Source organism: Mobula hypostoma, chromosome 4 (assembly GCF_963921235.1).
Source record: "Mobula hypostoma chromosome 4, sMobHyp1.1, whole genome shotgun sequence".
Classification (NCBI taxonomy): domain Eukaryota; kingdom Metazoa; phylum Chordata; class Chondrichthyes; order Myliobatiformes; family Myliobatidae; genus Mobula; species Mobula hypostoma.
This window is the reverse complement of record NC_086100.1, coordinates 176,820,811-176,835,706: the sequence shown is the minus strand read 5'-3', so window position 1 is coordinate 176,835,706 and position 14,896 is coordinate 176,820,811. Positions and strand designations below refer to the sequence as shown.

The 14,896-nt window shown below is 37.8% G+C and overlaps 1 protein-coding gene across 1 annotated transcript in view; it reads left to right on the top strand.

The window, feature by feature from the left end:
• polr1a (RNA polymerase I subunit A) overlaps positions 1 to 14,896 on the top strand; it is a 185,396-nt gene that overhangs the window by 48,349 nt on the left and 122,151 nt on the right. The window contains exons 16-17 of the mRNA XM_063047054.1: positions 1,828 to 2,011; positions 5,345 to 5,427. Coding sequence (XP_062903124.1) covers positions 1,828 to 2,011; positions 5,345 to 5,427 — 267 coding nt within the window. The remainder of the gene's footprint in view (positions 1 to 1,827; positions 2,012 to 5,344; positions 5,428 to 14,896) is intronic.

Genomic DNA, 14,896 nt, shown 5'->3' with positions numbered 1-14,896 from the left:
TTCAAACCACAGAACTGATTAGTATTTTATCTTGAATATATATATTAGCTACTTATTGTGGTGTGATAATTACAGAAAAACATGTTGGTGGAGGGGTCTTAGCTGGTATAGTAGATTGGGACTCCCCAAAATGGTGCCCAGGATGCTCCATATTGGCACTTGCCTTCCCCTGATACAGGGAACCAGTGTTGCTGCCTGTCAGCATCCAGGGTTCCAGTGCCAACATCAAGGCCTTTTCCTAATGCACCTTGTCAGGGTCGGCAAAGCCTGTCCCCGACTTTGGCAAGTAAACAGCCAGAAGTTATTATTGTTATTGAATATTTCTGACATTCAGAAATGTAATATAAAGTACCTTAATTCAAGAAAATAACTTTTAAATTTTGTTTTCAATTTCTTCATTGTCCATGTACATGCTAAAGCATAAGCAATTTAAATGGAATATTTTCCCCTCTGCCCCCTAAGTCTTTGCCCTACAAACCCTATTAAATCAAGGGGTCTGGTATCCTGCACTAGGACTGATCTGATTCAGGATCCAAGAGGCCTTTTGCTTCTACTTTTCCCCACTCTCTATTTTGATCCTGGAGATTACCAACAAGGTAAGGCTCCGTCACCAGTCCCAGCTCAGAGTTAACTGAGAGCTTCACACTTCTAATCTGTCAATATGCCTCAGTCATCACATTCTCCAAGTATCAGGAGTTATTCCAATTAAATATGCTAACTGATACAGCGGAATTGTAATGGGCAGGTTTTGAACCGTTAACTCTGTGAAAAGGAAGTTGATGGAAAGCACACTGACCTATTGAAGTGTTGCAATGCAGCTTGTGATGTCTACAAGGCAAATTTTCCTTCCGTTTGAGTTTTTTGCTTTATCATTGCCCCATTGACATTGGTTGTTCAGAGCTGGCATGGTTAGTGTAACTGTTTTTCGCTAGGAGGGCACTAAATGCACTTGAGTGTAATTCATGGCTCTTTACATTTCAGCGCATTTCAAGTCTATGATTGATGAGACAATCTATCATCGGATTTCTGTTGTTGTGAATATTCTTACCAGGCACTGGCTGCCATCTTATATCAGACTCGTTTAATTCATTTCCTGCAACTGACAAGTGCCCTGACTTTGAGTTACTGGACAATAGCCAAAATCCAGTCTGCTTAGTGTGGTAGATACAATGAAACTTCCTCAGAGAAGGGATTGTGTCGACACTCCTTCCTTGAAGAGCCCCGTCAGTGATTAGCCAATTACATGCTCCACAGCTTTTGCCTCCTCTCTAGGTCAGGGATTCTGGAGGTTGGAAGCTTGGTGGCTGCGAATACAGGGCCACGGTTTGGAAGTCAGAGGGCTAGAAGCAGTCTGTCTTGGGGTTGGAGACCCCTCAATGTGTGTGTGTGTGGGGGGGGGAGGTGGGAAATGGGTCTGTGTAGCTGTTGTTGCTTGTTGTATGTTGGCTGCAAGTTGTTCTGCGGAACACTGTGACACGCTGTGTTGGTGCCAAATGTGTAACGTCACCTGCAACCTATCCCCAGCGCATCCTCATGTGTTGTTGGTTGTTAATGCAAATGACATGATGCGCTTCACTGTCTGTTTCAATATCCATGTGACTAATAAATTAATCTAATATAATTTAATGTGAAACACCTTGGGACATTTCACAAATATATGCTGAAGTGACATGTTAACTCAAGTTCATTCTTCCTTGATTTTTTTTATTATCAAATTACCACATTTTCACACAGCTGTAACTAACATAGCAGAATATAATTTAATTGTGATGTTTACTGAATTGTTTGGATGTGAAGTATTGATGCAGCTTTTCTTTTTAATGGCAGGTTGTTATTTTGAGAGGAGAGCTGCTGTGTGGTGTTTTGGACAAAGCTCACTATGGCAGTTCACCCTACGGTTTGGTCCACTGCTGTCAGGAGCTGTATGGTGGAGAGACTAGTGGAAAGCTATTGACCTGTTTGGCACGGCTCTTCACTGCTTACCTGCAGCTATACCGGGGATTTACTTTAGGTAAAAGATAATTTGCCGTACAATTCTTGCTCTGTTTTCCTACTTTCTAATTCCTATGTCTGAAAAGACTGTTATTTCAGAACTCCATATATGCTTAAGGGATGAACCCTCTTAGAAAATGCAATACGATAGCTGGATCCTTTTGAATGTACACTGACCTCCCATTAGAGGTTCAAATGGTTCTGTTTATTATCAGAGAATGTATACAGCATACAACCTGAAACATTTAGTCTTCACAGGCATCCACAAGAAACGGAAGAACCCCAAAAGAATGAACGTCAGAAAAAACATTAGAACCCCAAGGGCCCTTCCCTGTGCAAGCAGCAGCAAAGCATCAACCTTCCTCCTTCCCCGCCCCCCCCACCCATTTCAGCAAAAAGCATCACGCCCACCAACCACCAGGCAATAGCAAAGCACCCAAAGAGAGACCGTGATCTGTGGTTCACCCGACAGTTTGACATGCCACAGCAAAAGGGGAGACCGGCAGTCACTGCCACAATGTTACAGTTTGCCGCATCGCTTTTTATTCCATGATTCTCCGACTTGAGAATTGGCAGCAAACTCTCTCCACATTGGGTGAGTGTGTGTGTGTGTGTGTGTGTGAGAGAGACGATTGCTCAACCACAGACACATCCGATAACGTACCCACTGCTGTGAAATCCTGACGTTCCTTCTCCCACAATGCCTCAGTCAGCAACGTTGGGCTGGAATCACTGTGGTTGTCCGCAGGGCCGCACACCCCGGAGGTGCCATCCTCCATGCCACGCCTCGAGAATGTTGGAAAATGACTCCAGAAACAGGAACTCGTCTGCCATGAAAAACCACAGTTTGAGTGACATTGTGGGTCAGGGGCCTCCGCAGAACCCCAGCCACCTTGAAAAAGAGACATTAAGGAAAATAATTTAAGCTGTTTCCGCAGATGAGCTCAAAGAGGCAGCCATTTGGCGCCATCTTACCTCTGCCGTCGCACAAAGAAATAATTGGCATTTGGTCAGATTGGTGCAACTTCAGAAGAAGGAAGTAGAGCAATTAATAAGGTTATTAAAATATATGTAGTGTATACATGAATGTTTGATTAGCTGTTCAGAAGTATTCACCTTAGTTTCTTGGAGCATTTCACAATATCCCGGTCATAAAGTTAATCAAGAGGACCAAAACTCATGGTAATTGTAGATTAGGTAACTGGCAAGGAATGGAAAAGTCAACAAGATAAACACACGTGTAAGTTGCGTACATTCTTAAATAAGACAACTGTGGTACTCCAGTTATATTCTCTCCTAATCTTTGCCACTTACTGAAGCCAATTACATAATTTTTACCATCTCTTCTTGTGCTTTTCGTATGACGTACTTTCTTAACTAACTTTGCAACCCCAATCCTCTTAAAGGTCAAGAATCTCACTGGCAAATAATTGGAAACTTTATGATAAGATTTTGAACACTTCTTGAGTTCTTTTAAGTTTATAAGTGTACAGATTAGGAACAAGAGAAGGCTGCTAGGCCCTTTGGCCAGTTCGGACAATTAATACGATCATGGATATCTAATTGTAATGTCAGCTGTACCCTCCCACCTACGTATGGTGATCTTTCATTGACTTGTTTATGAAATGCGTTGGTCTTAAAGCTGTTCGAGTACTACATCCACCACAATTTGGGGAAGAAGGTTCCAAAGATGACTTACTCTTTGCTGGAAGTAACTTCACCTCATCTCTTAATCAGTGGCCCCTACTTCTACCTCCTCCTCAATGTTTTCTCTATAGCCTCCTCCCCTCTGTGAAGACTTTCAGTCAAAGTTCCTCTTAGTCGTCCGAACTCTAGCAGATAGAAGACTAGCTTGTCCAACCTTACTTCATGATGCAAGGTATCCATTCCAGGTATTAATCGAGTAAACCTTCTCCAAAGTGTTTCAACCTGTGTAAGTTAAGTACATTCTTAAATGAGACAATCACAGTACTCCAGTTATATTCTTTCCTAATCTTTGCCACTTATTTGCCCCACTTACATAATTTTTACCATCTCCTCTAGTGCTTTTCATACAACTTACTTTCTTACCTATCTTTGTGTTATCAGAAAATTTAGCAATGATACCTTTTGGTATCTTTATTTAAGTTATTTATATACATGGTATAATACTGATGCTCCAGTACAGATCCCTGTGGCATATCATTTGACACATGTAAGTAACAAGAAAAAGATCGATCTATCAGCACTCTGATTCAGTGGTTCAACCTGAAACATCAACAATTCCTTCTCCTCCCGCGGATGCTGTTCAACCGCACTCTGTTCTTCCAGCAGATTGTTTGTTGCTCCAGATTCCTGAATTTGCTGTCGCTTGTGCCTCCATATAACTGCTCTCTGCTTCCTGTTAGCCAGCCAGTCCTTTAACCAAACCAGTATATTACTTCCCGCATGTTGAGTTGTTATTTTCCATTATAAACATTAATGCAATATCTTATTAAAGCCATACAGGATTAAACCAGGATGCTGCCTGATTAGAAAGTATGCATTATGATCAGAGATTAAGGGAGCTAGGCCTTTACTCTTTGGAGAGAAGGAGGATGAGAGGAGACATGATAGAGGTGTACAAGATAATAAGAGGAATAGATAGAGTGGATAGCCAGCGCCTCTTCCCCAGGGCACGACTGCTCAATACAAGACATGGCTTTAAGTTAAGGGGTGGGAAGTTTAAGGGGGATATTAGAGGAAGGTTTTTTACTCAGAGAGCGGTTGGTGCGTGGAATGCACTGCCTGAGTCAGTGGTGGAGGCAGATACACTAGTGAAGTTTAAGAGACTACTAGACAGGTATATGGAGGAATTTAAGGTGGGGGCTTATATGGGAGGCAGGGTTTGAGGGTCGGCACAACATTGTGGGCTGAAGGGCCTGTACTGTGCTGTACTATTCTATGTTCTATGTCTTTAAATGCCTTCTGAAAATGTAAGTGTAATAAATCCTTGGTTTCTTCTTTCCAAATTTTGCTGCAGATGAAACTTTATAAGTAAAAGTGTGTAAAGTTAAAAACTGAGTTTAATTTATTAAATTGAAATTTCTTTTTAATTTGTTGCATTGTGCATGTTTCCAGTGCACTTCTGAAGAATATCATTGTTTCTCTTGAGCTTTATGGCTTCCTGAAGATGCAGTAAGTTACAGCATGCAGATTCCTGGTTGTTTACAATAGATTCCTCTTTGTGAAGAATTTTAAGTGGAAAATATGTCTTTTGATAATAAAGTTTGTTTCAGTATTGGAAAATTTTCTCTTGAATGGTTTTATGTCAGAAACTTTCAAGTATATTTATATCGATATTTTCTAAACTTTAACTTTCTTTGAACTTCAGATGTTGAGGACATTCTAGTGAAGCCCAAGGCAAACGCAAAACGACAAAAAATCATTGCACAATTGGCACAGTGTGGAGCTAAGGTAAAATATCATTCAGTTCAAAGAACACAAGCTGCAAATGAAATTTGAAATTGGTTTATTACGAGACAACGGGGTGACCCATTGGGGCACCCTTTGAGAGAAGGGTAGTGCAGTCTGATGTGACCAGAATGAACATTAAATGTTCCTGAATGCTATTGGTATCGCTTTGCTTTGGAAACTGAAGTAGAAAACCTCAGTTTATTATGAAGAACGACACATAGCAAAGCAAATATAGTTCCTCCTCGTTTAACGAAGGACACATTTGATGGCATCATTTCTGGTTTATCTGCCATCCTTGTGCCTCTCCTTGTCATTCTGGAGACGTGCAGTCCTTTCATCCCCCGTCTCTTCATCTCTTCTGCTGTTTGTTCTTTGTCTCTGATCCTGGAGACGTGCATTTCTCAGCTCCTTTGTCTCTCCCTCTCTCCTCCTTCTGTGCCTGTTTTTGTCATTCTGGAGACGTGCAGTCCTTTCATCCCCTGTCTCTTCATCTCTTCTGCTGTTTGTTGTTTGTCTCTGATCCTAGAGATGTGCATGCCTCTCCTCTGCCTCTTCTTCTCTCATCTTTTTTTGTCCTGACTCTTTGATCTTGGAGTCGTGCGGCCCTGGCCTCATCCGGTTCTTGTTCTCTCCCTCTCCTTGCTGCTTCCCGACGACGTTTGGTGTCATCTCTTGACCATAATGTCCCCCTTCCCTTTCCATGCAGCATAATTAGACTGACCATTTTTTTTTACCCTAATGCTGGATAGATGATATGAAGCTGTAACACCAGAGGATGCTGATTATTCTTGATGATGTGGTTGGCGCTGTCCTAAATGGACGTAATATAGTCACCGCTGTCCTTTGCAGCAAAGGGTTTTATGGGTGTCTTGAAGTATGTCATTACAATAAGATTTAATTATCTCTTATTGATGGGTGGCAGTTAGATCTGTCCCAATCCTGCACATGCTGATGGTGATTAGCAGAATGTGACCCCTCGAAATAGAGCTGCCCTGCCCTTTTGCTCCTGTAGGTGTCACTGTTGAGGCTGGCCGTGTGCATATGTCGGGCTGTCACGTTCCGATTTTCATGATGGCCAATCGGGTCTCAGGTGAAAGGGAGCCTGTTGATTATTGCGAATGAGCAATTTTATATGAATATATAACCCTGAACTTTGCCTGCATTCTGTAAGTTAGCGCATTTTAATTCGATTTAGCCAAAAAAAGTGCAGCTATAATTAGCACAATTTGCGCTAATTGGAGGCCACAGACAGACAGAGCATGAGAGTTTTAGTAGTATATAGATTGTCACATCCCAGGGCACAGTAAAAAAAACTTGCCTTGTGAACTGTTCATACAGATCAATCTATTTCACAGTACATCGAGATGGTACAAGGTAAAACGATAACAGAGTGCAGAATGAAGTTTGACAGTTACAGAGATATAGCAATGCATGTAGACAGTTAGGCGCAAGGTCATAATGGTTGTGAGATCCATCGACCATCGTAGCACACCAAGCAATCATTCAATAGTTGTATAATGGCTGGGTAGAAGCTGTTCTTGAGTCAGGCAGTACATGCTTTCAGGCTTTTGGTCTCTGTCCAGTGGGAGAGGGGAGAAAAGAGAATGTCTGGGTTGGATGGGGTCTTTGATTATTTTGGCTGCTTTACCGAGACAATGAAAGGATAGACAGAGACCATGGAGGGGAGACTGGTTTCTGTGATGTGCTGAGCTGCGTCCGTAACTCTCCACGGTTCCTTGTGGTCTCAGGCCAAGGAGTAGCCAAACCGAGCCATTATGCATCCATTTAGGATGCTCTCCATGGAGCATTGATACAAATTGGTGAGAGTTGATGGGAACATGCCAAATTTCTTTTTTTTTTATGATTAATTTTTTTTATGCATTTCTACAAGAAACTACAAAGAGCCCAACAACAAAATGGAGATTTATACAGTGCAAAGCAAACAAATCCAATATATAATTCATAATAGTAAGAAGAAAAAAAAAAGCACCCAAAAGAAAGTTATGTAAAATTGATATCCACCCCAACCTCCCACTGAAAGAAAGAAAAAAAAACCCAGGCCAACCACTTTACATACATATATATAAAAAATCAACCAGAACATTCAACCCCAGAGAACTGTAAATATATATTGGAAAAAAAAATATAATGCCGACTACCAAAAGTATAATATAATTCATAACAAAAAACTGTATAACTTTCAAGAAAAAAAAACTAAAAGTAAGGGATTGTAGCATACTAAAAAAAAGGATAAACTTACCCTAAAGAAACACTATGAAAATATTCAAGAAAAGGTGCTTACACCTTATGAAACTTTATGTCTGAATTAAGAAGTGAATAATTAATCTTTTCGAGGTCTAAACAGGCCATAATATCATTAAACCATTGAGCATGAGTGGGTGGGGCAGCATCTTTCCACCTAAGAAGAACCAACCGTCTAGCCAAAAGAGAGGCTAAAGATAATGTTCGGCATTTAGTCGTACTCAAGTGCATATTCACTTCACCCAAGGTGCCAGAAAGAGCAACCAGAGGGTTAGATTCTAAATGACAGTTAAGAATATGAGATGGGGTTAAAAAAACTTCTCTCCAAAATTTCTCAAGACCAGGACAGGTCCAATACATATGAATAAGGGAAGCCTCAGCCCCTTTACACTTATCGCAAACAGGATTAATGTCAGGATAAAACCACGTTAATTTAGTTTTAGACATCTGAGCCCTGTGTACAAACTGCAAAAGGCATTGTCGAGCACATTGAGTTGACTGACTTAAGAATTAAATCCCAAACCACATCAGATAAAGAGGTATTTAGATCTTGTTCCCAGGCAGTTCTGATTTTCTCGAAAGGAGCACGCCTCAAAATCACTAACTTATCACGAATAGCTGATATTAAACCTTTACCCAATGGGTTGGTACAAAGAAACAAATCCAGAACATTTCTCTCAGGCATCTCAGGAAAGTTTTTCTTTCTTTTTAAATCTTTTTATTGAATAAGTATACAAAAAGGTAAGCCATAAAGGCACTAATACACTGTTAGAATATAATAAAATTACAGGAGATATTAATACAAAAAAAATGATATAAACAATGTAATTTAAACATAACATACTAAGGTAACATAATAGTATACTAATTTTTATATATATATATATCAATAGAGAAAACCCCCCCCCCAAAAAAAACCCACCGTGCAACTAAACTAAAAGCAAAGCAAAGCAATGGGCTAACTTGGAACCAAGCAGAGTTAAAAAAACTTAAAATCACGTCCTCAATCCCGACCTCCATTAAAAACAGTAAAAAAAACAAGAAGGGTATATAAATATGGAGCAAAAAAAAGAGGAGAAAAAAAATTACATTAAATGAAAATATTGAATGAAAGATCTCCAGGTCTGTTCAAATTTAAGTGAGGAATCATAAAGATTGCTTCTAATTTTCTCCAAATTCAAGCATAATATCGTCTGAGAAAACCAAAAAAAGGTAGTTGGAGCATTAAGCTCTTTCCAATGTTGTAAGATACATCTTTTCGCCATTAAAGTAAGAAATGCAATCATCCTGTGCGCTGAAGGAGAAAGATTACTGGAAATTTTAGGTAGTCCAAAGATAGCAGTAATAGGGTGAAGAGAGATATCTATATTCAATACCTTGGAGATAATATTAAAAATGTCTCTCCAAAAAGTTTCCAGAGTAGGACAAGACCAAAACATATGAGTTAAAGAGGCTATCTGCCCCAGACATCTATCACAAAAAGGATTAATATGAGAATAAAAGCGAGCTAATTTATCTTTGGACATATGTGCTCTATGAACAACTTTAAATTGAATTAGGGAATGTTTAGCACAAATAGAGGAAGTATTGACTAATTGTAAAATCTGCCCCCAGTCATCCACAGAAATGATAGACCCCAATTCCTGTTCCCAATCTACCCTAATCTTATCAAATGGAGCTTTCCTAAGTTTCATAATAATATTATAAATCATAGCCGATGCACCTTTCTGACATGGATTAAGGTTAATTATAGTATCTAAAATGTATGTAGGAGGAAGCATAGGAAAAGAAGAAAGTATAGTACTTAGGAAATTTCTAACTTGTAGATATCTAAAAAAATGTATTCTTGATAAATTATATTTATTAGATAATTGTTCAAAAGACATAAGGGAACCATCTAAAAATAAATCCAAAAACCGTGAAATACCCTTAGTCTTCCAAATTTGAAAAGCACGATCCATAAAAGAGGGAGGAAAAAATATATTACCTAAAATAGGAATCGCTAGCCCAAATTGGTTAAGATCAAAACATTTTCTGAATTGAAACCAAATACGTAAGGTATGTTTAACTATCGGGTTAGATACCTGTTTGAGGCGTTTCAAATCAAAAGGAAGAGAGGAACCTAAAATAGAGCCAAGTGTATAGCCGTGAACAGATTGTAATTCCAATGCTACCCATTTAGGAATAGATAGTATATCCTGGTCAAGTAACCAAAATTTCATATGTCGAATATTAATTGCCCAATAATAGAATCTAGAGTTAGGTAATGCTAAACCTCCATCTCTCTTAGCTTTCTGTAAATGTATTTTACCCAGCCTCGGGTTTTTATTTTGCCAAATAAATGAAGAAACTTTTGAGTCAACTTTATCAAAAAAAGATTTTGGGACAAAGATTGGTAATGCCTGAAATATATATAGAAATTTTGGCAAAAAAACATCTTAACTGCATTAATACGACCAATCAAAGTTAAATATAAAGGAAACCATTTAGATGAAAGTTGAATAATATGGTCAATTAAGGGTAAAAAGTTAATCTTAAATAAATCTTTGTATTTACAAGTAATTTTAATCCCAAGATATGAAAAATAATTATTAATCAATTTAAATGGAAAGTTATGATATAAGGGAAGTTGTTTATTAATCGGGAAAAGTTCACTCTTGCTAAGATTTAATTTATAACCTGAAAAGAGACTAAATTGTGCTAATAACTCTAAAACAGCAGGGATGGATTTTTGAGGATTAGAAATATATAAGAGTAAGTCATCAGCATAGAGTGATATTTTATGGGACTTTAAGCCCCGAGTTATCCCAGTAATATTTGGAGATTCTCGAATGGCAATTGCAAGAGGTTCTAATGCAATATCAAATAATAAAGGACTAAGAGGACAACCTTGTCAAGTACCTCGAAAAAGAGGGAAAAAAGGTGAGCTTAGAGAGTTAGTACGGACCGAGGCCACAGGAGAATGATATAACAGTTTGATCCAGGATATAAATTTTGAGCTAAAATTAAACATTTCAAGCACCTTAAATAAGTAAGGCCATTCTACTCTATCAAAAGCTTTCTCAGCATCTAAAGAGATAACACATTCAGGAACATTTTGTGAGGGGGTATAAACAATATTTAACAGTGTGTGAATGTTATAAAAAGAGTAACGACCTTTAATAAAACCCGTTCTCAGGGAAATCTAGGTTATCTAAAAAATCATTCATACATTTAGAGTCTCGAGGAGACTCTGATTGATATAAGGAAGAATAAAAATCACAGAAGGTTTGATTAATCCCCGCAGGATCAAGTATCAGTTGGTCATTTTGATTATAAATCTGATTAATTTGAGATTTAGCATAATTAGACTTCAATTGATTAGCCAGCAGTTTGCCAATTTTGTCACTGTGTACATAAAATTCACTTCTTGTTTTCTTTAATTGGTTTACAATCGAGGACGAAAGTAATAAACTGTGTTCCATTTGAAGTTCAGTTCTTTGTTTATATAACTCCTCAGAGGGAGCGGTAACATATTTCTTATCAATTTCCTTAATCTTGTCCACAATTACCAGCTCCTCCTGCTTCAGCTTCTTCCTCAAAGTAGCAGAATACGAGATAATCTGACCACGAATATAAGCTTTAAAAGTATCCCAAAGAATGTTCACAGAAATATCCTCTGTATAGTTGATTGTAAAAAAAAAATCAATCTGTTCATTCATAAAGTTAACAAAGTCCGAGTCCTGAAGCAACAGCGAATTAAAACACCATTGTCTATTATTTTGTGTATTGGCCTGAATTTTAATAGAAAGCTTAACTGGAGCATGATCCAAAATGGTTATAGAGTCATAATCACATTTAATCACTGAAGAAATAAGACGAGAGTCAATAAAGAAATAATCAATTCTTGAATAGGAATGGTGAACATGTGAAAAAAAAGAAAAATCTTTTTCCTGAGGATGCAAAAAACGCCAAATATCCGTCGACCCAGAATCAGAGAGGAATGAATTAATCAAAGTTGCAGATTTATTAGGTAAGGTCCGTAGAGGAGCCGAACGGTCCAAAGCTGGAGATAAACAGGTATTAAGATCTCCGCCCCAGATCAATGAAAACTCATGCAAATTCGGGAACTGATTAAATAATGATTTATAAAATTCCGGACAGTCCATATTGGAAGCATAAACATTAACCAAAACTACCCTTTTATTAAATAGTAGACCACTAACCAGTAGAAATCTACCATTCGGATCAGAAATAATATCATGTTGTATAGAAGTAACTGAGGAGTCTATAAAAATAGAGACGCCTCGAATCTTAGCGTTGGAGTTCGAATGAAACTGTTTTCCCTTCCAGAATTTAAAAAAACGTAGTCTGTCCCCCCTCCGCACATGGGTCTCTTGTAAAAATAAAATTTATGCCTTAAGTCTCCGGAACACTTTAAAAACTTTTTTCCTTTTAATAGGATGATTAAGACCATTAGTATTCCAGGAGACAAAATTAATAATAGACTCCATAAACCCTAAAGTCAACCCGCAACAAGGAGGATTGACGGTAGGCTCGACCCATGAACCCGGAAAGGGAACAGAACAAATAAGAGATACCAGGAAGGAGAACGCAACCAATACTTCAATAGTGTACATAGCCCAAGAAGAAAGAAACTAAAACGTGAAGCCCCTCCCACCACCCCCCCACCCCATGAGCCCAAGGCTAAATCTAACACAGACCAGCCAGAAAGAAGCAAGCGCTAAAACTACCCCCATGACTTCCGGTATACGCTCCCTAAAAAAGGTGTAAATATAAAAAAGATCAGCAAATTATAAAACAGTAAAAGAATAAAAAAAGTAAATCAATTAAAACAAACACTTAATATAACAGAGAAAAAGCCAGAAAATATAAAAAAAACCGCAACAAACCCCAGACCCTATGAGTAAACAAAAAAAGAAATGAGATTATTAACATAAACTAGTTATGAAAACCTACAAAAAGAAGTAGATTTAAAAACTACAAAATTTAAGGCCTCAAAGGAAATACGTAAAATGACGGTGAGGGAATAACCACCCAGAATCCCCTGGGAAAAAGAAAAGAATGACGCAGATAGAAAGAAAGTTTAGCAACCATATTAATTAATCAAAAATAAACTTTTCTGCCCATATAAGGCAAAAAAAAAATTAAAACTGACAAATTCACAACCTCCGATCAAACGGAGATAGTTAAAAATTACAATTAAGATGTTGAAGGTGAAAATTGATCCAGATAACTCTGGGCATCCGATGGAGATTCAAAAAAACGGAGGGCTCCATCCGACGTACGAATCCTTAGACGTGCAGGGTAAAGCAGCGCTGGTTTTAAATCCATCTTGTAGAGTTCCGACATCACAGATCTGTAACGAACCCGTTGATCCCGAATTGGTTTACTGAAATCCTCCACGAATCGGAACTTAAGATCCAAAAAATCAATGTAACCTTTAGATCGAACGAAACGAAACAGTTTCTCCTTCTCTTGAAAGTAATGAGAACGTAATATAACATGTCGAGGTTTATCTGACTTAGACGAGTATGATGGAACTCTGTGAACACGATCCAATAACGGTGGTTGGTCAGGAAATACAGTAGGAAATGCATCTTTTAAAAGTTGGGAAAAATACTTCATAGGGTTATCAGATTCAACAGCTTCACGCACCCCAATCATTCGAAGATTCTGCCTTCGCATTCTGGATTCTAAGTCAGAGTTTTTAAAGGTCAGAAAGTCAAGTTTCTTCTTCATTACATTAATTGTTTCTTCGATTTTCTCCATCTTGAGCTCACTTTATTGCGTGGATTTTTGAAGATCAGATATAGCCGACTGATGTTCCGTAATAGATGTTTGTATCTTATCGATTGAATCTGCAATTTTCTGGAAATTAATTGAAATTTCCGCACGAATCAGCTCTGTAACAGAGGTTGAAATTTCCCTTTGAATTAGCTCCGATATAGCTTTCAAAGTCAACGGTGGTTCAGTCGGAGGAAAATCGGTACCTTTCGGTCTAACCGGAGGTTTGCCGTCCTTCCTGTTTTTTCCATTCTTAGACATAGCAGACCTTAAACGCATCCGATTATCAAAGAGCCCAATTTATTTCAAAATATTGTAAAAGTCGATGCCTTAATGGTTAATTAAAATATAGCTGATCATAAGAAGAAAAACTCAGAGGTAATGGAGCGAGTCAAGAACATGACTTCACTCCATGAGCTCTACCGGAAGTCCCCGCATCTCAGGAAAGTTTGATATCAAAGGGTTAATGAAATGTCGAATTTGAAGATATCTAAAGAAATGAGTATTTGGTAGATTAAACTTTACAGATATTTGTTGAAAAGTTGCAAAACGATTATCTATGAAAATATCTTCAAAGCGCCTAATACCCTTTCTATGCCAATCATGAAATGTTGAATCCCGCATAGAAGATAGGAAAAGATGATTGTGTAAAATAGGGCTAGAGAGAGAAAAACCATGAAGACCATTAAATTTTCTAAACTGAGCTCATATTCTTAAAGTATGTCTAATAAGAGGATTAACAATAAGTCTAGGTAAATGACAAGGAAGTGCAGAAATTGAATGATCCTTAGTAGAGTTCAACTCCATTGCCACCCATTTTGGGCAGTCAGACTTATTATGGAAGAAAGACCAAAAAATAAGACAATGAATATTGGCTGCCCAATAATATAAATGAAAATTAGGCAAGGCCATACCACCTCCCTTTTTAGATTTTTGAAGATGAGCTTTATTAAGTCTAGGGCGTTTTCCCTGCCATAGATAAGACAAAATAATAGAACCTAACCCATCGAAAAAAGCTTTAGAAATAAAAATTGGTAGAGACTAAAATAAATACAAAAAATTAGGAAGGATATACATTTTAATAACATTAATACGACCTACAAAAGACATAAACAAGGGTGACCACTGTGTCAAACTCTGTTTGGTAGAGTTTAGGCGATTGGTAAAATTTTCTCAAAAAAGATTCTTGAAGTTCCTTGTTACTGTAATGCCAAGATAAATGATTTGATTATTAACTACTTTAAAAGGGAGGTCCTGAAATACTAAAGTTTGTGCTTCTCTATTGAATGGAAAGAGTTTACTCTTATGTAAATTAAGTTTATAACTAGAAAGTTGACTAAATTTATTAAGAAGTGAAAACATTGAGGGTAGGGAGGTGGTTGGGTTTGATATAAAAAGTAAAAGGTTATCAGCATAAAGG